The sequence below is a fragment of the Lactuca virosa genome, chromosome 4, assembly GCF_052849685.1.
Source record: "Lactuca virosa cultivar CGN04683 chromosome 4, Lactuca_virosa_CGN04683_v6, whole genome shotgun sequence".
NCBI lineage: Eukaryota > Viridiplantae > Streptophyta > Magnoliopsida > Asterales > Asteraceae > Lactuca > Lactuca virosa.
The window spans coordinates 493,136,592-493,162,582 of record NC_136429.1 but is presented as its reverse complement, the minus strand read 5'-3'; the positions used below and the strand labels follow the sequence as shown (position 1 = coordinate 493,162,582).

Here is a 25,991-nt window from a genome sequence, read left to right as displayed (position 1 = left end):
TATACTTGCCATCTATGCTGGATGAACGTTTTTATACATGTTTTAACTGATTTAAACTGTATACGTATTTTATATCTACAAATATGTTGGGTATAACATGGGTAGATGAATGATGAGAGATAAAAGATGATGTGAGTAAACATTGGCAGCTATAAACTTAGTGCCCAATAAATAAACACCGGCAGCTATGGACTTAGTGCCTATTGGACAAACGATGGTAGCTATGGACTTAGTACCTATTAGGTAAACATAGGTAGCTATGGACTTAGTACTTGTTAGGTGTTGGTAGCTATGGATTTAGTACCTGGTAGCTATGGACTTAGTACTTGTTAGGTGTTGGTAGCTATGGGTTTAGTACCTGGTAGCTATGGACTTAGTACCTGTTAGATAAACGTTGGTAGCTATGGACTTAGTACCTACACTGGTAGCTATGGATTTAATACCCGATGAAGGAAATTTTGCAGCTATGGAATTAGTGCATTGGCAGCTATGGACTTAGTGCCGGCCTTATAACCCTGGAAGCAAGGGACTTCGGAATAAACGAATAGATGACTCTTAGGGTAGACCCTTGAGAGTAAGGAAGATAATGGGGATGGTTAAATGGGGTTGATTGTTTGTTATTTAAACATAATAATTATATTATTGTGGGTTAAAAACCCTATGTACTCACCAGGTTTCCCAACCTAACCCACTCAAGTTTATTTGTATCACAGGTGTCGATACGAAGCTACTTTACACTGAGAGATTTAAAAGAGATGTAGATCACTAGTGTAAATAATGTAAGTTCTGTTTATGCTTATGTTTCTGTATTGACAATGACATCCCAATGTTTTGAAAATGAATAAAAATACATTTCCTCATAAATGCTTTGATAACCTATTTATCATGTTTTCTGGGAACAAATTCTGCAACATTTTTGTTAAAAGAAATACTCTGATTTTTATAAAGCATAAACAAAATCGGTCTTTTCTGGGCGTAAAAATGGGGATCTCACAGTTGGTATGAGCTAGGAAGTATGCTAGTGGTATATGTGGTATGTTTGTATGGAAGAATATGGGAGAGCCCATGACACTTGGATGTAAGACTATGTGGAGAGCCCATGGCTTTCCTATCAAATACCATGGGAGAGCCCATGTCACTTAGGTGTAAGACCATGTGGGGAGCCTATGGTATCCTGGAGTAAGACCCTGGGGACGAGCCCACGGCATCCCTATATGTTATATGCATGGCTTATGTGATATGTGTAGCTGTTATAGCTAGTATGATATGTTGTATGTGGTTTGTGTGTGGGTATGCTCTGGGGAACTCACTAAGCATTAGCTTACAGTTTATGGATTTGTTTCAGGTACATCTGAGCCCAAGGGCAAAGGCAAGGCTTGATGGCGCGGCGTGCACTCTCACTTGGGCATTTTGTGGGACACTCTCATATTTTGAATTAAAGTTGTATTTAACATGGTTGTGAAAACAATTGTAACTGGTTTTTATGGATGATGAAAATATGTTTTGGATAATTAAAAATGAAAATTTTCTTTTGAAAATCGGGTCGTTACAGGTTGGTATCAGAGCCTTGGTTTGAGGGATTCGGGCACACTCTCGGGTGTGTCAGGACTCAAACTAAGGAAATGGTAAAAGTATTTTAAAAAATAAAAGTTAAAAACTTTTGAGACTGGAAAAGAGGAGAGTGCAACGCGCATGATCAGTCGAGCCAAGTAAGTAGTTCCCCAATATGTTAGCCATGTTATACTGATATTTGAGCTGTGATAATCGTATGGAACTTGCTATGTGTATGCTTTTTAAATTGTATACGGTTAGGAGCTTATAGCCTTAGAATGATTGATTTGACCTTATTTCCTGTTCCTTGTCTGGTTGTGGTCCTAGGGTAGAATCTTTTATTCGAAAGTCTATTTGATCCTTTTCTGTGTATAATTTGCATGCATAAAGGCAACATGTTATGATTGGTCTGTTTTATGGGGATAGAGCAAATCTTAGGACAACCTGGGATTTCAGATATGCGGTAGTCTGTGGGATATGGTTTATTTGGGGACGAATTGGAGTTATCAGGTAGAGCTTTAGGGAAAGGTACAGGTAGGTGTGGAAGGTAGTATTGGGCCCGTACTACTGAAAGCACAAGACCTGTACCCAAACCAATGCTAGATCTGACAGCTCTAAGGAGGACCGGTGTGGGACAGGGGGACCAGGATCGGGATCGGGCAGCGGTACTGAGCCCATTGACGAGAGACTGCACGTGATCATTGCAGCCGAGGTTACGAAGGGCATCCTTGACGCTACCCCAGTGATCTTTGGAACGGTCAAGGAGGGGATTATGGAGATTATGGAGGAGAGGCTCAGGTCATTCAGAGTCGAGATTGTTGCGGGCCAGGTCGGGGCCTGAACTCCCTCGTTCCGGGAGTTCAAGGCCTGTGGAGCGCCGGAGTTTTTCGGGGTCCATTGTTAGCCGACGCTGGGTGGTGGATATTGAGAACGCCGAGCGCACGAGTTCTTGCCCTAATGCGGCAAAGGTGGGTTTTGCTTCATGTATGCTGAGAGACAGAGCCCGAGATTGGTGGGGAGAGGTGACTAGCCAGGTGGGAGCAGCCGGTGTGGCTGAGATGACATGGGCCGAGTTTGTTCGGCGATTCGATGCGGAGTTTGCACCACCTATTGAGGTGAAACGACTTGTGAGGGAGTTTCATGACCTTCAGCAGACCACCGAGATTGTGGCGGAGATCACTGCCAAGTTTCGGGAACGAGCTTTGTTGATCCCACAGTACACTACGGATGAGGATATGAGGTGGACGAGATATCATTCCATGCTAAGGAATGATATCCGGGAGTTTGTGAGCTTTACAGGATGCAAAACCTTGAACGAGATGGTGGAGAAGGCCCGTGAGCGGGAAATAGAGTTGGACTTCCGCACCAAGCGGAAGCCTGAGCAGGCACAGGCGGCAGTGGGTCAGGCTAAAAAGCCTAAGACCTTATACACTTCCAGCAGGGGCCAGCAGGGCCATGGCCGGTGTGCCAAGTGCGGTAAACCGCACAGTGGGGCTTGTCGTGTAGCAGGCTCAGGATGCTATGCTTGTGGCCAATCGGCCCACGTGATCAGGGATTGCCCCAAGAAGGGATTGATTTGTTTCCAATGCAACCAGACTAGCCATAAAAAGGCCGATTGTACGAGGTTACAGGGAGGGGGAGGAGCACTGGTGGCGCCCACGCCCGTCAATGAGGATCACAGATGGCCGCCCTGCTAAGGCGGATGCTCCAGCGGTGAGGAGCCGCACCTTTCAGTTGACTACCGAGGAGGCTCGGGCAGAGCCAGATGTCGTGGCTAGTGTGTATTTACTCTTCTCTGCTCTCTATTTATTTGTATTGCTTATATGTTCTTTGTACTTATGTATAGAGACCTTTTTGGTGAATGGTATGTCGGCTCATGTTTTGTTCGATTCGAGAGCTACCCGATCCTTCGTGTCTCTTGCGCTTAGCAAGAAGTTTCGGGATGCGCCGGGAACTTTGGATTCCCCGCTTGAGGTAGAGATTGCTGACGACCGTACTGTGAGTGCTGCGAGGGTGTATCAGGACTGTGTCCTGAATGTGCTTGGAGAGTGGTTCCGCGTTGACTTGGTTCCAATACCGTTGCGAGGGCTGAAAGTGATTGTCGGGATGGATTGGTTGGGGGCCAATGGGGCGATGATCGATTGCGAGCGCCAGTTAGTGAGGGTTCGAACCCCAAGTGGGGGAGAACTGGTTATTCCTGGTGAGAGGGCCTCGCAGGGGTCGACCCTTTGTTCGGCTGCGAGGGCAAGGAGATTTCTGCAACAGGGATGTACTAGATTTTTGGCTTATATCTCGGATACGAGGGTCGAGACCACGACGGATGTGGGCAGTGTGTTGGTTGTACAGGAATTTCGGGATGTTTTTCCCGAAGAGTTACCAGGGGTGCCTCCGGAGAGGCAGGTTGAGTTTCGCATTGACTTGGTGTCGGGTGCCGCTCCGATAGCGAAGGCACCATACCGGCTAGCACCGCCCGAGATGCAGGAGCTATCTACACAACTTCAGGAACTGCTAGACCGAGGGTTTATCCGTCCGAGCAGTTCCCCGTGGGGAGCTCCGATCCTGTTTGTGAAAAAGAAGGATGGATCGCACAAGATGTGCATTGATTATCGAGAGCTGAACAAACTAACGGTGAATAACCGTTATCCGCTACCGAGGATTGATGATTTGTTCGATCAGCTACAGGGTGCGTCTTGGTTTTCCAAGATTGATCTTCGGTCGGGATACCATCAGATGAGGATTCGGGATGAAGATATACCGAATACAGCGTTCAGGGCTCGGTATGAGCATTATGAGTTCGTGGTGATACCATTTGGGCTCACCAATGCCCGAGCAACGTTCATGGATCTCATGAACAGGGTGTGTAAACCGATGTTGGATAGGTCGGTGATCGTTTTTATTGATGATATCCTGGTCTACTCTAATACAAAGGAACAACACGAGCAACATCTAAGGGAGGTATTGGAGACCCTGAGGGCAGAGAGGTTGTATGCCAAGTTCTCCAAGTGTGATTTTTGGCTGCGGGAGCAGGGAGGTACAGTTTTTGGGGCACATCATCAACCAGGAGGGTATTTCGGTGGATCCAGCTAAGGTTGAGGCAGTGATGCAGTGAGAAGTACCGAAGAATGCTTCCGATATCCGTAGCGTCTTGGGTCTAGCGGGCTATTATCGGAGATTCATCCAGGATTTCTCCAAGATTGTTGTGCCCTTGACCCGCTTGACCAAGAAGAATGTGACATTTCGATGGGGTACAAATCAGCAGTTGGCTTTTGAGACCCTGAGATGGAGGTTATGCGAGGCTCCGATTTTAGTACTACCTGAGGGGTTAGATGATTTGGTGGTGTACTGTGACGCATCGATTTCAGGGTTAGGTGCGGTACTGATGCAGAGGGGCATGTGATAGCTTACGCCTCGAGGCAGTTGAAGCCTCATGAGGCGAAGTACCCCACTCACGACCTGCAATTAGGAGCAGTGGTGTTTGCCCTCAAGATTTGGAGGCATTACTTGTATGGAGTGAGGTGCACCATCTATACTGATCACAAGAGTTTGAAGTATTTGATGGATCAACAAAACCTCAACATGCGGCAGAGGAGGTGGTTGGATGTGCTGAAGGACTATGATTGTGAGATCCTATACCATCCCGGGAAGGCCAACGTGGTGGCCGATGCTTTGAGCCGCAAGGTGGCAGGTTCCCCGATTGGGAACGTTTTTTTGAGGATGACCGTGATCTCTCCATTGTTGGATATGATCAAGGAGGCTCAGGTCGAGGGGTGAAGAAGGAGAACTGGAAGATAGAGCGGATTCGGGGACAGTATCCTTTGTTTGTTAAGGATAGTCGTGGCCTTTTGACACAGTGTGGCCGAGTATCAGTACCGGTGACTGGAGGAGTGAGGCAGAAGATATTGGAGGAGGCGCACAAGTCCAACTTCTATATACATCCAGGGGCTACAAAAATGTATAGAGACTTGAGACTGAGTTACTGGTGGCCGTGCATGAAGTGGGAGATCGCCTGGTTTGTGGAGCGGTGCTTGACCTGCAGGAAGGTCAAGGCCGAGCATCAACGGCCTCATAGCAAGGTTCAGCCCCTACCCATTGCCATGTGGAAGTGGGAAGAGATCACTATGGACTTCATTACGAAGTTATCAAGGACGGAAAGGGGTGTGGACGCCATATGAGTGATCGTAGACAGACTGACGAAGAGTGCCCACTTTATTCCGATCTCTGAGAGCATATCCGCCGAGTAGTTGCCGGATATTTATGTGCGAGAGTGGTGGCTAGACACGAGGTGCCAGTATCGGTAGTCTCTGACAGAGATGTTCGGTTTACATCCAGGTTCTGGAAGAAGTTCCATGAGGAACTGGGCACTTGGCTGCATTTTAGTACAGCATACCATCCCCAGACAGATGGCCAGAGCTAGAGGACGATCCAGACACTGGAGGATATGTTGCGAGCATGTGTGCTGGATTTTGGAGGGAGTTGGGATACGTACCTTCCACTGGCAGAGTTTTCATATAATAACAGTTACCATGCCAGTATCGACCGACCTCCATTTGAGATGTTGTATGGCAGGAGATGTAGGACTCCGGTTTGCTGGGACGAGGTTGGACACCGAGTCATGGGGAGCACTGAGGTGGTGCTCAAGACTACCAGGATGATTCAGCAGGTGCGCGACCGGCTGCGAGTCGCACAAAGCCGTCAGAAAAGTTATGCCGACCGGTGACGATCAGATATTGAGTTCCAGGTGGGGGATTTCGTGCTTGAAAGTGTCTCCCTGGAAGGGGGTCATCAGGTTTCGAAAGAAGGGCAAGTTAGGTCCACGATATATAGGCCCTTTCAGGATTACGGCCCGGGTGGGCAAGGTAGCATATCGCTTGGAGCTGCCGGAATAGCTTAGCCAGATTCACAACACTTTCCACGTGTCACAGCTCCGGAAGTGTGTCACAGACGAGGCCACGGTCGTTTCTATGGACGATATTCAGGTGGACGAGAGCCTGAACTACATTGAGAGGCCCGTTGCGATTTTGGATAGGAGGTCCAAGGGTCTTCAGAACAAGGAGGTGAAGCTTGTAAAGGTGCAATGGCAGCACCGAAGGGACTCCGAATGGACATGGGAGCCAGAGGAGGAGATGCGGGAGCATGACCCCGATCTGTTTGCATCTACGAACTTCGAGGACGAAGTCTAGTTCAAGTAGGGGAGAGTTGTAACACTCCAAACCAGGTATTTCTTTTGAAGCCCTTGAAAATTTAAAATGTTGCATAAGAAGTCCCTTAAGTACGCTGGGAGTACTTATGGGTACGCTTAGCGTACTATGTATTAATGACTGCAGAGGGGCAGCACGTACGCTGGGCGTACGTGACGGATATCCAAACCCTAATTTCCAGACTTGAGCCCTATATACGCATCCTTATCTCATTTGAGCCTCACCCTAATCAGCCTCTTTCACCTTCAAACGTCCCTAAAAACCCTATAATCATTTGAGAGTGTGTTTTGAGCTTAAGGAGTGCATTTGTGGCCATTTTAGTGTCCATTCAAGAAGGAGGAGTTGCTAAAGCAAGCTTGGAGTGGCTTTGGGCTTCAAGAATCTGCATCTAGTTCACCTTGAGAAGCTTCTGGAGGTATAAAGCTTTGATCTTGCTATCTTATTCATTAGATCTAGCTAGAGTTTTCTATTTTGTCCCTTTAGTTGGTTTTGGACCTCCTCTTGAGAGTTGAGCAACTCCAGAGGCTGAAAAGGTTAGATCTGAGGTCCTTTGGTCCATTCATAGCATAAAAATGAAGTCTTGATGGGTGTTTTGACCTCATGAATGGATTAAGACCCTTGGAAAGGTCTTAATGGGTTGTTGGGAACATATGAGACATGCAAAGGCATAAAGTTGCCAACTTTATGCCCTAGGACGTATTAATGAGCTTAGATCTGACTATTAGACGTGAGGAAATCGAGTATTAAGCACTTAATGAAAGAAGTGCTTAATCTGTTAGTACGCTGGGCGTAACTTAGCATACGCAGCGCGTACGACTCAGGGACTCAATACGTTGAACGTACCAGGGTGGTACGCCAGGCGTACGCACACCAAATGGAATTGGACTTATTTTGGGCCTTTGAGCCTTTGAGCCTTTGGGCCTCAATTAGTCATTGGGCCTGGTCACGTTTTGGGGTTAGTGGGTCAGTTTATCTGTTTTGGGCCATGGATGTTATGTTTGGGCTTTATTAGGCCATGAGGCCCATTAATGATTTTGGATACGGACTTTGGGCCCATTTGCTAAGGAAGACTTTTGGGTCGTTGTGGAGGGACTTGGGGATTTGGGTTCTCCACTTGGATGGGGTTTGATCCTAACATTAAATAATGTTATCATTGTTCAGTGTGGGTGGTTACGGACTGTTAGGAGAGCAGTTTTCGGATTCTTCGGACAGAGGTGAGTCTCCTCACCATACCAATGGGTCTAAGGTACCAAGGCCGACCCATTTTATGATATATAGTATCCTAGCTGAGATTGTATTATTTTGCATGTTAGTTGGTATGAGCTAGGAAGTATTCTAGTGGTATATGTGGTATGTTTGTATGGAAGACCATGGGAGAGCCCATGACACTTGGATGTAAGACCATGTGGAGAGCCCATGGCTTTCCTATCAAAGACCATGGGAGAGCCCATGACACTTAGGTGTAAAACCATGTGGGGAGCCCATGACATCCTAGACTAAGACCCTGGGGACGAGCCCATGACATCCCTATCTGTTGTATGCATGACTTATGTGATATGTGTAGCTGTTATAGCTAATATGATATTTTGTATGTGGTTTGTGTGTGGGTATGCTCTGCGGAACTCACTAAGCATTAGCTTACAGTTTGTTGATTTTTTTTAGGTACATCTGAGCCCAAGGGCAATGGCAAGGCTTGATGGCGCAACGTGTACTCTCACTTGGGCATTTTATGGGACACTCTGATATTTTGAAATAAAATTGTATTTGACATGGTTTTGAAAACAGTTGTAACTGGTTTTTATGGATGATGAAAATGTGTTTTGGATAATTAAAAATGAAAAATTTCTTTTGAAAATCGGGTCGTTACATTGAGAGAGCATTCAATTCATCCCAACATTTCTTCAATTTGGTGAAATAGGTGGCAAGATCGTTCGATCCTTGAGTCAGATCTGAAATTTCCTTCTGAAGTTGATACAATTTTGCACCGTTTGATTGACCATAACGATCTTCCAAATCTTTCCAGATTTCTTCAGCGGAAGATGAATAAAGAACAGATTCAGATATGTCACTGGATAGAATATTTAGAATCCATGACATTACCATATCATTGCATCGTTGCCATAGATCAAAATTAGCATGATCGGAAGAAGGTTTAACAATTTTGCCATTAACAAAACCAAGTTTGTTCTTCGCTGAAAGTGTAATGGTGATGGCCTTCTTCCATGAACCAAAATTCGATCCATCTAACTGCTTAGTGACAAGAATCATTCCAGGATGATAAGAGGGATGAATATACAACGGATCAGAAAAATTGATTTGAGTTTGAGAAGAACTTGAATTGATTTGAGGTGTTTGACTAGGCATTTTGCAAATCGAAAGAAAACAGAGATTTGAAAAGAAGAGATGAATGATTGAAATTGAAGAACAATGATGAATAATCACAGCTCTGATACCATGTTGATCATTGAACAATTTAGGTTTAAAGTTCTGCGATTTAAGCAAGAAATATGAGTTCGATTTTGGGTTTAACATTCTGCGATTTTAAGAAAGATATACAAAGTTCAATTTTTGGATTTTGATTATGCTTTTTGTATTTTGTATTTGGTTTTAAAGGAATGTGATTTAGGCAAGAAAATGCCTTGATTTTGGATGAGAAAATGGTGGTTCACAATGACGATTTTCTTAGAGAATTGATAAGAATGATTGCGGTGCCGGAGAAGGAAGAGTGGGAGTACTATTTTGGTATAACTATTTTGCTTCAAACTTTGAATAACTAATTATAATCTAATTATAAATGAGGGTTACATTCGTCATTTTACTTTGAAAATCAGTGGATACATTAAAAAAATTCATGGAAGTATCACCTCCTTTTCTGATTAGCCCAACATTAATCTGATTAGATTTTTATTCTATAATTTTTACATTACGTAATATGTAGTTAATAATAAAATTGTTTTAAAATATAATAATCAGCAACAGTAGTTGATCTTAAATCCACAAACAAAAGTTAGGTCCAAGATCATGGGAAGTGAACAAGTGATTAGATAACTAATAATTGGTTAAACAACATCCATGCTTAATATATATTTTATCATTTCAAATAAATATAATATTTCATCTTATAAACAATGTTCAATCATTAGTTAAATATATATCTTTTAAATAAAGGAAAATAGAGAAGAATTAAAAATCCCAATCGACGTTTACTTTACACAATTAGCAGAGTTAGTTAAAAAATATTTATTATCAAATAATAAAATTTATAACTTTTACCTCTATGAATTTATTATCATTTTATGAATTTGACTATATCCGAATATAACACTTTTTAAAGTTCTGTTGTTTAAAGGATAAGTCAACAGTGTTCTTTTATTAAAATAAAAAGAGTTGACATAAAACACAAAAGGCATGTTCCATAACATACATGTACTTTTGATGGGTGTGTTTTGAAATAAAGATATAATAACTTTAAACATGTTTTGGATGTTAAATATTGTATTGCAATATAGGCTTCACAAATTACGTTTGTATTTTATCTATTAGTAATTATCACACAATATTAAACATTGTGTATTTGTTTGAGATAGGATAGAATTGCATCTAGATACAAATCCAGATCATGAATTACATTCTTGAGTTTATTTAATTTTGAAAAGATGTATATTTTCTTTCAATATTAAAGTTCTAAAAATAAAATACTAATTCAATTTTAATTTAAATCGAACAAAATTGAACCAATCATCATTTTTAGAATGTTTTATTTTTATTTTTATAACCAAACATAGAACTACTTTTATACAATGCAGAACCCAAAACCGATGATCGGTTCTATTATAATAATAGTTTAAATATTTGTTTTTTTAGCCTTTGTACAAATTTTACAATGTCATATATCTTTTTTGAAATGTTGTTTTTGGTTTGTTGCTTCTTTTATTTTGTTGTTTTAAATGTCATTTATATATTATTGATAAGATAAAACATTTTTATTAAAGATAGGTCTAATCAAATATCATGATCAGTTTTATGTATAATTCGAACATCAAGAAATTATATTTGTGATGCATTGAATCTTTCACTTTCTATCACGATTGTAAAATCATATTTCTTTTTAATTGAAACCAGAATACAATTGAATTTATGTGGATTTTGATAATTTTTTGAATCAAGATATAATAACATATTCATGGGCGACTTAATAAGTTTGGGGCTCTAAGCGAACCAAAAATTTAAGACGTTTTGGCATTTCCTCTTAGACATGATTATTGATTATTTAATTAATACTAACAACCACAGAGACAATTACAAATGAACAAACAATAAATTGGAAGTAAATTAATGGATCATAGACTTGAAATACTTGCTGCTTGAGAATAGAAGATAATGGAAAACATGAAAACTTATCAGATTGCTAATCTACCTCGAGTCTTGAAATAAATAGATAATGAAATCAATCAATACTAGAATCAAGAAATAAGTCAATAACACTTATCAGATTCTTAATCTACCACAAATCCACAATCACATATGAGGAGATAAATAGATAATGGAAAACAGGAAAACTCAAAACTAGACCTAAAAGATAATCAGAATATCAGATACTGGAAATTGGAAACACATATTGTTTCAGACTTTTAGTTCATCAGTTGAGGTCTTGCAATGTTGCCCCTAATTTGAAATTGACTGATCAAGAATCACTGAATCGAATTGTCGTTAGCTGCTCCCGTTGGTTGCATTCTGCGTTTCAGACTAGAATATAGATCGGGGGACAAGAGGAGAAGCTGACGAGAAGGAAGAAGAACACCAGGATAGATGCGTTTTTGTGGAAATTGAATCGTCGCTTTGATTGTTGATTGTAGCGTTAGGTCAGACGTGTGACATGCATAACAATTGAATGATCAATTCTCAGTTTTTAGACAACAATTAGTAAATTAACTTTAAAATTAGGGGCCCTTTAGAATTGAGGCCCCTAAGCCCTTGCTTAGTTTGACAAAAGGTAGAGATGGTCCTGGACATATCTTTATACTAAATATTAAGTGACTGTATTGAACTGAATCTGAAAAAATAAAAAATATTATAACTAAAAAAAAATTGAATTAAATCAATTTGGTTTTAGCTTAAGATATGATTAGACTTTGAACTTAGTTGAGCCAGATACAAAAAACTCATATTTGTTTTTCAAAAAAATACAAAAATTAAAAGAATAAATGTATAAGAAATACAAAAAGGTAATTATTTTATGTTTCGAGAATTATCAAATCGAAACCGAATGTTTTGTGAAACTTATGAACTGAAAGTGTTTATTGATCGAGGTTCGATCCACATTTTTCATCCAAATTGTTTAGGGTTTGATCCAAAATTATTATTTTTCAATTTAATTAAGTTTCATTTAAAATCATGATTTTGTCATTTGAATAAACATTTTTAAAAAAGTTGCATGTAGGTTCAAACGTAATCCGACTTTAGTCAAAAATGTTAAGCTAAAATGAAACTCTGTACTAAATAATTAAGTTGTCTTAATGAAACTTGAACTCACCTTAAGCATTTGCGTAACTTAAATATCTATGAAAACTATTTAATGTTATTTTGAAAAGAGATCTGATTTGTACACAATAAAAATTATTCATACACAACAATTATGCTTTAAAATATTATATTGTAAAACTCTATTAAACATAAGATATTATGTAGGGATAAAAAGTGTTATGTACCACAAAAATAAAATCAGAAAAATAAAATCAAAACTATATTGAATGTAAAATACATATATTATATAGAATTGTATTAAAAAGAGCTTCAAGGAAAAAGAAAAAGATTCCCCCCACCTCACACGCGCGCAAAAAATCGCGTAACAGCTCATCTGTACCACACTAATTGTCCTCATTCAAGATCTAATCAGCTAGAACTCAGGTCCACAGCTTATTCAATTCCAGCCATTCGATGTTACCAGTTTTATAATCCAACGGTTCAGATTCCAGGAAGATCGTACAGGACTGAAGCGAAACAACACCGACACATTTCTCATGCATCAACCTCAGCTCCGGTTTTTACAAATTGTGAACCAAACCTGAGGCTCGGCAATAAACCTATAGGCTCGGAACCGAACCTTAGACAGATAAAATATAATATGTCTGAAAGAAAGAAAAAGAGACCATCTTTCTCGCTCATCGGTTTTAGAGAGAGAAAGAGTGTTGTAGTTAGTAAGAAAAAAGTGCGAGGGGGTATACATACATATATATGTATGTATAGAGAGAGAAAGTAGAGAGAGTGAGAGAGAGGAAGAAGGTGCATTCAGCTACGACTGTTTTGGATTGAAGGATAATTGGAAGTCTTGATCTCCATTAACAAGCTGCTGGAAGTAAGAGTTTCTGTTCTTCTGTACACTTGTCAACAACCCCCAAATTTGCTTTCACTTGATCACAGTCTCGAAATCGTCGATTTTACTCTCAAATTAGCTGATTCTCGACCTTGTTTGTGTTGTAACGGTAATACAGCTTTTGATTCACCGAAAACCATTGAAATTCGCAATTATTGTTTTTGCATTGTTGGGGAAATTTTGAAGTTGTTTCATGCAGTAGTGTTTTTAGGGTTTGAGTCCTTGTTTTTTTCTCTCTGAGTTGTTGATTTAGGCTTTCGAGTTCGTTTACAATCTCTAATTTCCGTTATATATGTTTACTAGGACTGTGTTGTTATTAGGGTTTTAGTATTTGCTTATGTTGTACTTTGGTTTCGTAGAATATTCCTTCTTCCTTTATGATTTCCCTCCCTGAAGTACATAGGTTAACTGATGGTCACTGAATGTCAAGCTTTGAAGCAGTCTGGTTCTTCACCTACCATTTTGAAATGAATTTAATAAAAAAATCTGAATGAAATTGGTTGTGGTTTGAAATTGATTTAATACTTTGTTTACAAGTGTGATGCAGCATAATCAACGCATCATTAATGATGCTAAATCTCTTTTTTTTTTACTTATCTTTCCAATTACACTTGTTTTCTTAACCAATTACTTGTAATTTGTAGGTTTCTGTCAATCTAAATTTGGAAAGCTATCCATAAGTTCATGATCCAAGATGCATTCATTGGCAAGAGCATAGAGCCATACACAAACATTGAGCTGAAAACCAGCTGAAAATAGTTTTGGAAGGTTTAAAAACACTATTCTAAGCAAAAGTCTTGTATTTTAATGAGATTCAGATGTTGCAAAGGCAAATTATGTTCAAGCAGCTTGAAGAACTCCAAAGGCAAAAGAAACTCCAAGAGTTAAACGACTCCAGACAACAAAATGTCATTAATCAACAATCTTTACTACTCAATAAGCAAGCTTCTGGAGCTCAATATGCACCATTAATCAATGGAACTCCAGTTCGTGATCCATCCCAAATGTTCATGTTTGGTAACACAAATTTGGTCCAAGGGTTTCAAAATGGATTACCTTATTCACAATCTGGACATGGTTTTAGTCGTTTTTCTAATTTTCAAGGAACAACACGTGAACAACCACCCATTGGTGAACAACAAATGGACACTGTTGCTAGATCTTCTTCCATGAGTGATCAATTCAATGCTGCTTATCAAGAACAAGGTGATTTTGGTGGAAACATTGTGGATAAAACAACAGATGTTAACCTTAACCCTCAGGATTTCACTAGTTTGGATCCATTAGAACAGAAGTTCTTATTCAATACAGATGATAACAATTTTGGGAACATGTTTGAAGACACTGATAACTCACAAGCTTTTCCTTCTTTACAAAGTGGGAGTTGGAGTGCTCTTATGCAATCTGCCCTTGATGAAACTTCAAGCACTGATACAGGTGTACAAGAGGAATGGAGTGGTTTAAGCTTTCAGAATCCAGAACTTTTCAATGATAATAATAATAATAATCAGCCTTCAAACATTATGGAAAGTGGGAAACATCCAACTTCATGGTTTCAAAACAAAACAACTAATCAAAATTCAAACTCAAACTCAAACTCAAACTTCCCTGGTTTTCAGCAGTTTCCTTCTACAAATTTCCAATTTTGTTCAGATTCTTCTCATGGATCAAATCAGCAATCTCAAAAAGAAGGTGGTGATTCTTCTGGAATGTCTGCCATTGTTGACAAATCATCCGGATTTCCTGTTCAAGATTCAAATGCTCAAACAAGGTATTTACTATTTACTATTTACTAATTACTACTTCATATCATGATTCATGAAACTTGCAATGTTTGACAAACATTTTTTGATTTATTTATTTATTATGATGATAGTCGACATATGCTTGAGCTTCTTCACAAGGTAGACAAATTCAAAGAATATAAACATGGTCAACAACAACAGTCTTCTTATACTGAGTCGACTCAGAGAAAGATACCTAAAGCTGAAACTACAGATGCATTCACTCCATCAAACAATTCTTCTGTCCAACAATCATTTGGATTGAGGTTGTCTCCTCCAACTCAAAGACACCCTGCAAATTATTTCAACTCATCTCAAGTGGTATAGTAGTAATTCAAACATCAATACATTTAAAAAAAAAGTCAAAAAGTCAAAGTTAATAGATACCTTTTTTCTTGCAGGTCAACTCACATTTAAAGAATCAAGATGGTCAACAGGGTTCTAATTCTAATCCAAAAAGTCAACCTAATGTCTGGATAGATATACCTTCTAGCAGAATGGAAACTGCTTCTGAAGGTCAAAATTCACAAACTTTTGATTATGGGCAAGGGCAAGAAGGTAAATTCCACCCCGGGGAAGAATCTTTTTCAGGGCGTTTAGAAGCAAACGGATCTGGTTCTCTGAAACAATCACATATTTCCCCTCATGGGTACTCTCCTTTAAACCCCACGTACTCTGGGCCAGGGGTAAAAAAGGAAAGACAAGATTCTGACCCTCCTAAATTTCCTCAAGTAACATCCATGTCAGCACTCACATCTGCATACGAAAACTACAAAAGCGTACTCGCGTCATCCGCTATAAAAGAAGATCATTTAGTGAAATCCCCATTTTACCCTCCTCTTCAAGACCCTTCTCAGCTTCATAAAAATAGTTCATTTGTCCAGATGAATTTAGCAAACACAAGTCAATATGGAACCAATTCGGTTGCTGTTAATCAAGATTCAATTATTTCTAAATCAAAAAAGCGTAAATTTCCTACTTATGAGCTTCTCCCTTGGCATAAAGAAGCAACACAAGGTTCTAGAAGACTCCATGATACAAGGTATATGTTTATATATATAGGCACACTACAAAACACTTCAAAGATTTTTTTTTTTTTTTTTTTTTTTTTTTTGTGACAATTTTGCCCTTGCAGCATTGCGGAAGTGGAATGGGGGGAGGCTGCAAATCGGGTACTTGAACAGGTGTGTTTTTGTGGTTGACCAGAGAGTTGACTTTTTTTTTTGGTGTATTGGTTCTAGTTTCTAAATGGTTGTTTTTATTATTATGTTAACAGATGAAAGAAGGGGGTGAAAGTGAAACATTAAAGAGAAGAATTATTTTAACAACACAACTTATGCAAGTTTTATTTAGGCCTACACCATTTAAACTTCTTTTAGATGATGCTTTGGAATGTTATGAAATTGTAACATACTTTGCTGCTAGATTAGCACTTGGTGATGCATGTAGTTTGGCAAATCATACTCATGATATTTCTGACACGTAAGAATTTTTTTTTTTTAATTTTTTTTTTTTGTTATGAATGTAAAATCTTGAAAAGTTGATTTTTTTGCTGACGTGGCAAATCCAGGTCAGCAGGGAAAAAGGTTGTATCCAAGGGTAGTGGTGATCAGAATCTTTCAAAGGTTGTGGAAGATTTCATTGATAGATCAAAAAAGATAGAAGATATGCTTTTGAGGTATAAACACAATCCACCATTTTTTTATTAAGCACTTTGAAGTCATTTTTACATTAAAATAAATAAATAATGAGTAAACTTCTAATTTAACCATTTTTACCTTGTCAAAATGGTTTAATTGGAAAAATATCTAAAACTTTATTTTTGTTTGATTGGAAAAAATAAAGTACAAGTAGTTAAACTGCAAAACAGCCCAAAATACATTGGTTTTTGTGTAATTTATTAAATAAAATAATTTAAAAAGTTGTTACATTTGATTTTTACTTTTAGTTTTTCTCAAATGACCCTTTTCCTTTTTCGGGTAAATTTTTTTTACTTTATCCCCTTTGACCTAAATTCTTTTTTAGTAAAAGAAATAACTCAAATCAACCCACTTTCAAGATTCTCCCATTTGACCTTTTTTTCTTTTTCAGGTAATTTTTTTAGATTTTTCCTCCTTTATTAGGTAATATGACTTTTTATCAAATCAACCCACTTTTAGTTTTTTTTTTTTACTATTTGACCTTTTATCCATAAATAAAATACAACTGAAAAGCCAAATCAACCCAGTGTCAAAAATCGGTTAAATTACATTTACAATGTTGTAAATCTGTTTTCATTTGTTTATAAAAATGGTATATATATGGAAATGAAGGTTGGAGAATGGAGGATCAGTTCTTGAAATAAGAATGGAATCCCAAGATTTAGAGAGATTTTCAGTCATCAACCGATTTGCCAAGTTTCACAGCCGGGCACATATGACGGCGGCAGCAGCTGACACAACCACCACCACCTCCGGTGGTGGTTCCGGTGTCCCTAAGCTATATCCTCAAAGATATGTGGCAGCTAGTCCGATGCCTAGGGTAGTACCTGAAGGGCATAATTGTCTTTCACTATGATTGTTAAATTTACGAGTCTTGTTTTTTTAATTTTAGGGTTATTTGCTCATTTGGTTGTCTAACTTAACTTTTGGTTCATGTTTTTGAACCGAAAGCCAACTGATGTCAATTTTGAGAAAGTATATATATCTTTCTTTTGTACATGTCAATCAAACAAACAATCAGTATAATCTAATGCATGTCAAACACACAAGTATATAATCTGTTAAAGATTAAAGATGCTTGTGTGGTTATTAAAAGAATTGAGTAGAGGTTATGAGTTTTGTTTTTTTGGTTGTTTTGGTAGAATGATATGATACTTAGGAAATTTGAAATTTGGAATTTAACGAATGGTCAAAGTCAAACTAGTATGGGAAGTGGATTTTGTAGATAATGTTTTGAAGTCTTGTGAAATAAGGGCAATTCTGTCATTTCAGTTGGTCCAATTCAATTTTCTTTCGACTCCTTGTCACATTGTGTGTTTAACTTTGTAATATTTCGCTATGGATTGAATTTTACATGGATTGATTCATTTTAGTAAGTGTTGAAATTAGCATAGTAAATTTTAAAGGTAAGTTTGAAAATTCGGACTTACTTATTTGGGGTATGGTGTGAGCTTTTATGACGTAATAAATGAATATAAGATGAATGATATTAATACTTAAAAAATTTTAAAAACTAGATTAAAAAATTAAACAAGAGTATTTAAAGAAAATTATTTGGGACTTGGGAGTAGACAAAATTAGAAATTTTGGTTGTTATATCATATGATACTAGTTGTGAGATCCATGTACTATATGAATTAATTTAAAAAAAAATTAAATATATATTTTAGAACTTTGAATTTATAAGAAAATACGAAAAAATAATGAATTATTATAATGAAAATATATTTTTTTTAAAATTTAAACAAATAATTTAAATAAACCTACTGATGTGATACAGAAGAATAATAAATTATTACTTTTGAGTGTATTTTATTTTTGGTTTTTACTTCTTAGTGATTTCTATTGTGTGCTAAGTTTTTCTTTTAGTTTTGTTTTGAAAAGTGAATTCAAAAGTCAGAGAACTCAAAGGAAGAAGAGACTCAAGGAGACTGTATCGTAACTTTCTTAGCCAAGATTACATCCTTGAACAACTGTGGTGAGAAGGGATTTTCATAACTCTATGATCCATAGGGACTTTCTAGTAAATGGTTACTTTTCAAGGCGCAACGATGATCGTTAACGAATACTCATTCGAAGGAACAAGAAGTGAAGATTATTTTTCAACATTCAATCTTTCAACCCCAGAAGCAAGGTGAAGTTGTTTTTGAAGATTATGTGACAAATTGCATTGAAGCATCCCCAATCAATTTGCTGCTATCTATGAACCTAATGATGTGATCCAGAAGAATCGATCTCTCTGTTATTCTCTCTGAAGATTCTCAAAACTACAAGTGCTGATTCTCAAGAATCCTTACAAGAAGCATCCACACCCAACGTGAGTTCAAAGTCAAATTTTTGAAGAAAAACCCAACTGTTCAAGATGAAGTCATTCATATTGAAGATTCATATGTTCATCTTGAAGTTGTGAAGAAGTCGAAGATGAATGCTGAAGCCAAGCACAAAGTGAAGATTGAAAAGAAAAGCAAGCTACAAACCCAGGGGGAGTTTGTTAGGTCATAAGAAAAGAAAACTATAAACCAAGGGGGAGACTGTTGGGTCTAAATTTATTGGTTTATTGTAACATCCCAAAATTCACGCCCAAAAATTTCATTTTATTTAAATAACTCATAAAAACATCCATTAGAAAATACTGTGAAAACATGTCATCTCATGAAACAATGTATCGTGACTGAAAAACCCAAGTCATAAATAACAACATGTCAGAGTACAATCCCAGAAAACTCTATGCGGAAATCATGTGTGTGTGTGATGTGATGCTACGCCGCCGACTCCTTCCCCTTAGAGGAAGAGGTACCTGAAACCAAAACTGAAACCGTAAGCACAAAGCTTAGTGAGTTCCCCCATCATACCACATACCATACAATATCATCGGTATCTTTCAACCGGTAATCATCATCGTCGGTATCTTTCAACCGGTAATCATCATCGGTATCTTTCAACCGGTAACCATCATCGGTATCTTTCAACCGGTAACTGGGGACTATTTCACCCCTACCACTAGCATAAAATAGCAAGATATAAGCATACAGTCAGGCATATTCGGGTACTGACCTACCCTTCGGTCCTAAGGACCACTGTCAGGGAAAACTATCCCTATCATACACGTAACATATCATACAGATATAACCCATAACCAAAACACGTAACCAGACCAAGATAATTATCACAAAGACAATCATCTTCTAAATACTCCTCTTTGGTGGGCCGGCATTGTGGCCGTAGACCCACCCCTACTGGAAGGTAACTCACCTCAATGTCGTGCAGTGTTTGAATTCTCCTTGGCGCACAAGTCGACTTCCTTCGACTCCTCGATCCCTACACGACGACCTTCAGGTCAACACACAACAAGTACAACCCTAAACAGGGTCAGTCCAAGTCCAGACAAAGTCAATCTTCAAGTTGACCCGACTCGCCGAGTTGGGCCGTCAACTCGCCGAGTCCCTCACCCTTTACTCGTCCTCATTCATGACCCCACTCGTCGAGTTGGGCCGTCAACTCGACGAGTTCTTCTCTCATATGAACATCATATGAAAACTCATCCGACTCGCCGAGTTGATGAACAACTCGTCGAGTCCACCTTCATCCGATGAACAAGTTCTGTCCTCGACTCGCCGAGTTGATGAACAACTCGTCGAGTTCATCTTCATCCTTAAGAAGATTGCCTTGGACTCGCCGAGTCTGTTCTAGCACTCGCCGAGTCCCATGAACTCCAGGTCTAAAATCACGTCCAATGCATTGGGTAACTCTTTCTGTCCGGTTACAAACCTTCTAACACTCAACTGGGTTCCTTTGACCCTCAACATATATGGGGCTCAAAGCCTCGGACTCGTCGAGTCCAAGAACGGACTCGCCGAGTTGGTCACGTCCATACTCTAAATCTTTGATTTCTGATGTACAACCTTTGATCAGAAGATAGATCCAAGCTTCTATAATCGATCTAGCACGTAAAGTTACAAACTTTACGTGCTTGCATGGGACTTTGAGCTCAAAAAGACATAAAACAAGCTCCTATGGTACATGGGACCTTTCATGGGTGCAAAAGCAACCCAAATCTGCCTAGTGACTCCTTTAATGATGTGATTCAGAAGCTTAAACCCCCAACTATGCTTGCAAACATGGTTGGCCACCAAAAATGGCTTATAAAAGCCCTAAATCTCCCAAAAAAGGGATCTAACAAATGAATGAGCAAGGTTACAGCTTTTTACCTTCAATGAGCTGTAGAAGGTGCACAAACTCAGGTTCCCTTGGTCTCTACTTGCTTCCTCAAGCTTTTCTTCTTCCTTCTTAAGACCACAAGCACCAAAATCCACCAATGAGGCTTAGATTGCTTCAATGACGGCTAGGGTTTCAATGAGAGGTGTTTTGGGAGCATAAGGGACGTCTTGGACGACATAACATTGTTTAAATAGGGTGCAAACCCTTGGATTAGGGTTTTTGTCCAGACAACGTCTACTCGCCGAGTCCGGGACCCGACTCGCCGAGTCCATCACTTAAATCCCGCGTCCCGTCCCGCTTCTACTCGGCGAGTTGGTCCTTCAACTCGCCGAGTCCAAGGCCAAAAATGCAAAATACTTAGGAAGAAATACGTACCAAGAACCAGGTGATACAAATCTCCCCCACTTATTTTAGACTTCGTCCTCGAAGTCTGCTGCTCGATCCTGAAACAGCTCTGGGTAGTGCTCCATCATCTCGTCCACCGACTCCCAAGTCCATTCCGAGCCCTTCCGGTGCTGCCATTTCACCTTCACGAGTTCCACTCTCTTGTTCCTCAGATCCTTCGACTTCCGGTCGAGGATCGCCACAGGTCGCTCAATGAAGTTCAGGCTGCCGTCGACCTGAATGTCCTCCAAGGGCACCACTGCTGAGTCATCCACCAGGCACTTTCGCAGCTGGGAAACGTGGAAAGTGCTGTGGATCTGACTGAGTTCGGCTGGCAGATCCTTGCCCACCCGGGCTATAACCCTAAACTGTCCAATATACCTGGGACCTAACTTTCCCCGCTTCCTGAATCGGGTGACGCCCTTCCATGGCGACACCTTCAGGAGAACCATATCCCCGACCTGAAACTCCAGGTCCGATTGGCGCTTGTCGGCATAACTTTTCTGCCGACTCTGAGCAGTCTGAAGTCTGCTCCGAACCTGCTGAATTCTCTCTGTCGTCTTGAGCACCACTTCGGTGCTCCCCATGACCCTCTGGCCAACCTCACCCCAACATATCGGGGTCCTGCACTTCCTCCTGTATAACATCTCGAAGGGAGGACGGTCAATACTCGCATGATAGCTATTATTATACGAGAACTTCGCCAACGGAAGGTAGGTATCCCAACTACCTCCGAAGTCTAAAACACATGCCCGCAGCATATCTTCTAGCGTCTGGATGGTCCGCTCGCTCTGACCATCCGTCTGCGGGTGAAAGGCGGTGCTAAAATGTAGACGAGTACCTAGCTCGTCATGAAACTTCTTCCAAAACCTGGAAGTAAACCGAACATCTCTGTCTGAAATCACCGACACTGGCACCCCGTGCCGTGCTACCACCTCTCTGATATAAATGTCGGCCAGCTTCTCGGCCGAGATGCTCTCCTGAACCGGAATAAAATGAGCGCTCTTGGTCAATCGATCGACGATGATCCAAATCGAATCCACTCCCCGCGTGGTCCTGGGAAGCTTTGTGATGAAATCCATCGTAATGTCCTCCCATTTCCACAGCGGAATATCCAACGGCTGGATCTTGCCGTGCGGCCTCTGGTGCTCGGCCTTGACCTTCCTGCAGGTCAAGCCCCGCTCCACATACCATGCTACGTCCCGCTTCATGCAGGGCCACCAATAATCGGGACGAAGATCCCTATACATCTTCGTTGCTCCAGGATGGATAGAAAATCTGGATTTGTATGCCTCCTCCATCAGGATCTGGCGCACGCCTCCATGATAAGGGACCCACACCCTACGGTGAAGAGTCAATAACCCTCGGCTATCATAGTCGAAGGAGGAAACCTGTCCCACAATCCGCTCGCTCTTCCGGTGAAGAGTCAGCACTGTCATCCTCAGACAGATATCCCTGATCGGCGCTGCCTGGCGGCTAAGCGCGTCGGCCACCACATTGGCCTTCCCCGGGTGGTAAAGGATCTCGCAATCGTAGTCCTTCACCACGTCCAACCACCGACGCTGCCTCATATTCAGATTTGGCTGGTCCATGAGATACCTCAGGCTCTTGTGGTCCGTGTAAATCGTACAACGAACCCCATAGAGGTAATGACGCCAAATCTTGAGGGCGAACACAACAGCCCCCAGCTCCAAATCATGTGTCGGGTAGTTCGCCTCGTGAGGCTTCAGCTGCCTCGAAGCGTAAGCAATGACATGCCTTCTCTACATCAATACTGCGCCCAAACCCGAGATGGACGCATCACAGTATACAACAAGATCCTCCATGCCCTCTGGCAGGGCTAAGATTGGCGCCTCGCACAATCTCTGCCTCAATGTCTCGAATGCGGCCTGCTGCTCAGGCCCCCAGCGAAAGACCACGACTTTCCTCGTCAGCCTGATCAGGGGCACGACTATCTTGGAGAAATCCTGGATAAATCTCCGATAGTAGCCGGCTAATCCTAGGAAACTCCGAATCTCAGATGGAGACCTCGGAACCTCCCATCTCATCACGGCCTCCACCTTGGCCGGATCTACCGAAATCCCGTTCTGGTTGACAAGGTGCCCAAGAAACTGCACCTCGCGCAACCAGAACTCACACTTGGAGAACTTAGCATACAAGCTCTCCCTCCTCAAAGTCTCCAGAACCTCTCGAGATGCTCCTCATGCTGCTCTCGCGTCTTGGAGTAAACCAAGATATCATCGATAAACACTATCACAGACCGGTCTAACATCGGTCTACACACGCGGTTCATGAGGTCCATGAACGCGGCAGGAGCATTGGTGAGCCCGAAAGGCATCACCACGAACTCATAGTGGCCATAACGCGTCCAAAACGCCGTCTTCTGCACATGTGATTTCAGTCTTGGGCCGAAATCCCCATGAGTTTATTTGTTGTTTGGACCGAAATCACATGTGATTTCGGACAAGCTATTGGGTTTTCGGTTTGGGCTATGTATTTTGGGTCCATAAGTATAAATAGAGTTATTAGGGGAGTGTAAGTCAGACACTAGTGCCTAAAGAGGGGAGAAAATCTCCAAGGGGCTGCCATTGTCATATCAACGTGTTCTAGAGAGAGAAAGTAGAGAGAACGTGAGTGTGTGTGAATCTTGTGTACCGGATCATCATTCAATTCATTGTGTGCGTTGAAGATTCATCATCTTCTTCTTCTTCTTCTTCTTCTCCATTACATCTTGCATCATCCACTTAATCGGGATTCCACACCATCAAGTGGATCTGATTGATATATCAAAGCGATTTAGGGACTTACAGGAGTGATAAAACAACGTGGATCTAGAAGAAGGCGTACCCCATTTAAAAGCTGAGATTTTAGAAGGCGAAATATATAGAATGTCGACGAAAATGACTTTGTGTACTGAACTTGATGTTGAATAGGATTTCATTATAGACACTTAAGAACAACATGAAAATTTCACAAGTACACAATCCAATGCCACTCTCGACAAAAAATACCAATATTACAAAGACGCCTACAATTTTTTCGAATTTACCTTCAGATATGACATTATGAGGTTTTGTTTATATTTTACAAGTTATATAATTTATAAGTTTTATATATTAATGACATGTTTAAGTTTTATAAGTTATGTAATGTTATGAACCAATTTCCAAGTTTTTTTTTATATTATTGATATGTTTATGTTTTACAAGTTATATAATGTTATATATATTTAAGTTTAAGAGTAGTTTCATATTTATTAACTCATTTGTTTCAATAAAGAAAAAAAAAAGATAAACAAGAAATAAAACTATAAAGATAAACAAGTACAAATGCATTGTCCTCTTAAATATGAGTTAATTTAATTGTTGTTGAATATAGTCGCATGCCCCCACACAAGAGAGAGTGATGTGCCGTGCAAGCTCAGAATTCCCTTTACTCATAAACAAAACACTGATAACTTTTGCAATGCATTCTGCAAACCATAAGCTATTTCAACAACTCAAAAGTTTGCCAAACATCGTCCACTTGAGGTGCGCACAGGGGTATTGGAAAAAAGATGTAACATTATCATTCGGGACTACAATCATTATTTTGAATTAAGAAATTTCTTTTTTTTTTGAATGGCTGAATGTATTAAAAAGGCTAGAAAAGAGCTAGCAAACAAAAACAAATTAGAAAAAGAAACGATAGAATCAAACATAAACTCTTTCTTGTACTTCTTGTTGCAAAAAACAAGGTTGTTCCGATACGTCCATAAAACCCAAATGAGAGTAGTACAGATCGATTCCATAATCACCCTTTGGAACCGGACGGCCGAAATACCATCAATCCATATAAAAAAATCTGTCACTTCACGAAAAGTAGGAATTGACTTATCCACCCACTTAGCAACTTTAAGCCAAAGAAGACGTGCAAAGTTACACTCGAAAAATAGATGATTCATCTCCTATTGTTCCACTTCACAACACGGACAAAGCAATGACTCAAGATCAAATCCTCTTCTATCCAAGTTACATCTCTTAGGAAGCCTATCCAAAAGCATTCTCAAAACAAAAATATTAATTTTAATAGGAAGAAAAGTATGCCACCTAGTGACCAGATCGCTTGAAGGGAGATTCAAGTTATCCAACTACTTCTAGCCTCCTTTACCACAAACGTATCACTTGGACCAATTGAACACCTCCAAGAATCAGGACTATTACACAAACAAATCGACTCCAATAAGACATTTAATTGATCAATATGATCTACAAGCACCCCATAAGTATGATAACTAACCAACCATCACCTCTTTATAGTATATTTAGGGGTAAATGGTCAAAATGTTCACACTCCCATTAATGAAGCACCCAACTGCAATCTAACTCGACCACTTATGAAATCACTCAACTTCATTCTAACTTAATCATTTATAAAATTGTTAATATGTAACTTAGAATTTAGTCTCTTGTATGAATAACTTAGACCCTAAAGGAAGTAAAGTAACATGACACCATATATCGACGAGATTCTTTGTGTGGTTGCTAGGGTTTTGGGGTTATAAATATTCATGGCTATGGGATTCTAAATAATCAATTTTGACATGATCGAGTAATAGAATAGTTCTTCGGTTCCTGCCTGTGGACGTAGGTCACATCGACCGAACCACATAAATTTCTTATGTCGTTTTATAGTTTTCTGTTGCTTTCTTGCATAACAAAAATCAACTAACTCCTACCTACTACATATCTAACCAATTTTCTATATGAATCGAAACAAAAAAAGTGAAATCGAAACAAAAACA

At 39.8% G+C, this 25,991-nt stretch overlaps 2 protein-coding genes across 3 annotated transcripts; one reads left to right on the top strand and one right to left on the bottom strand.

The window, feature by feature from the left end:
- Window positions 1-8,612: 8,612 nt before the first annotated feature.
- LOC145106953 (uncharacterized) lies at window positions 8,613-9,113 on the bottom strand. The gene has a single exon (XM_079043864.1). The coding sequence runs from the start codon at window positions 9,111-9,113 to the stop codon at window positions 8,613-8,615; it is 501 nt and encodes a 166-aa protein (XP_078899990.1).
- A 3,776-nt stretch (window positions 9,114-12,889) lies between these two features.
- LOC145109305 (uncharacterized) lies at window positions 12,890-17,603 on the top strand. Of its 2 annotated transcripts, none has more exons than XM_079046450.1 (8): window positions 12,890-13,104; window positions 13,767-14,893; window positions 14,999-15,227; window positions 15,308-15,948; window positions 16,042-16,090; window positions 16,183-16,388; window positions 16,477-16,584; window positions 17,219-17,603. In XM_079046450.1, the coding sequence occupies exons 2-8, from the start codon at window positions 13,941-13,943 to the stop codon at window positions 17,460-17,462; spliced, it is 2,430 nt and encodes an 809-aa protein (XP_078902576.1). In that variant the 5' UTR covers window positions 12,890-13,104; window positions 13,767-13,940; the 3' UTR covers window positions 17,463-17,603. The 2 variants fall into 2 exon arrangements, with proteins under 2 accessions (XP_078902576.1, XP_078902575.1); XM_079046449.1 differs by having other exon boundaries at window positions 12,890-13,231.
- Window positions 17,604-25,991: the final 8,388 nt, after the last annotated feature.

What these genes read in the sequence shown, in the direction of transcription:
- LOC145106953 (XM_079043864.1), bottom strand. Translation starts at nt 9,113, where the DNA reads ATGCCTAGTCAAACACCTCAAATCAATTCAAGTTCTTCTCAAACTCAA.
- LOC145109305 (XM_079046450.1), top strand. Translation starts at nt 13,941, where the DNA reads ATGTTGCAAAGGCAAATTATGTTCAAGCAGCTTGAAGAACTCCAAAGG. An exon ending in ATTTCAACTCATCTCAAGTG is followed by an intron (nt 15,228 to 15,307) that starts GTATAGTAGTAA and finishes TTTTTCTTGCAG; the next exon opens with GTCAACTCACATTTAAAGAA. An exon ending in ACTCATGATATTTCTGACAC is followed by an intron (nt 16,389 to 16,476) that starts GTAAGAATTTTT and finishes TGGCAAATCCAG; the next exon opens with GTCAGCAGGGAAAAAGGTTG.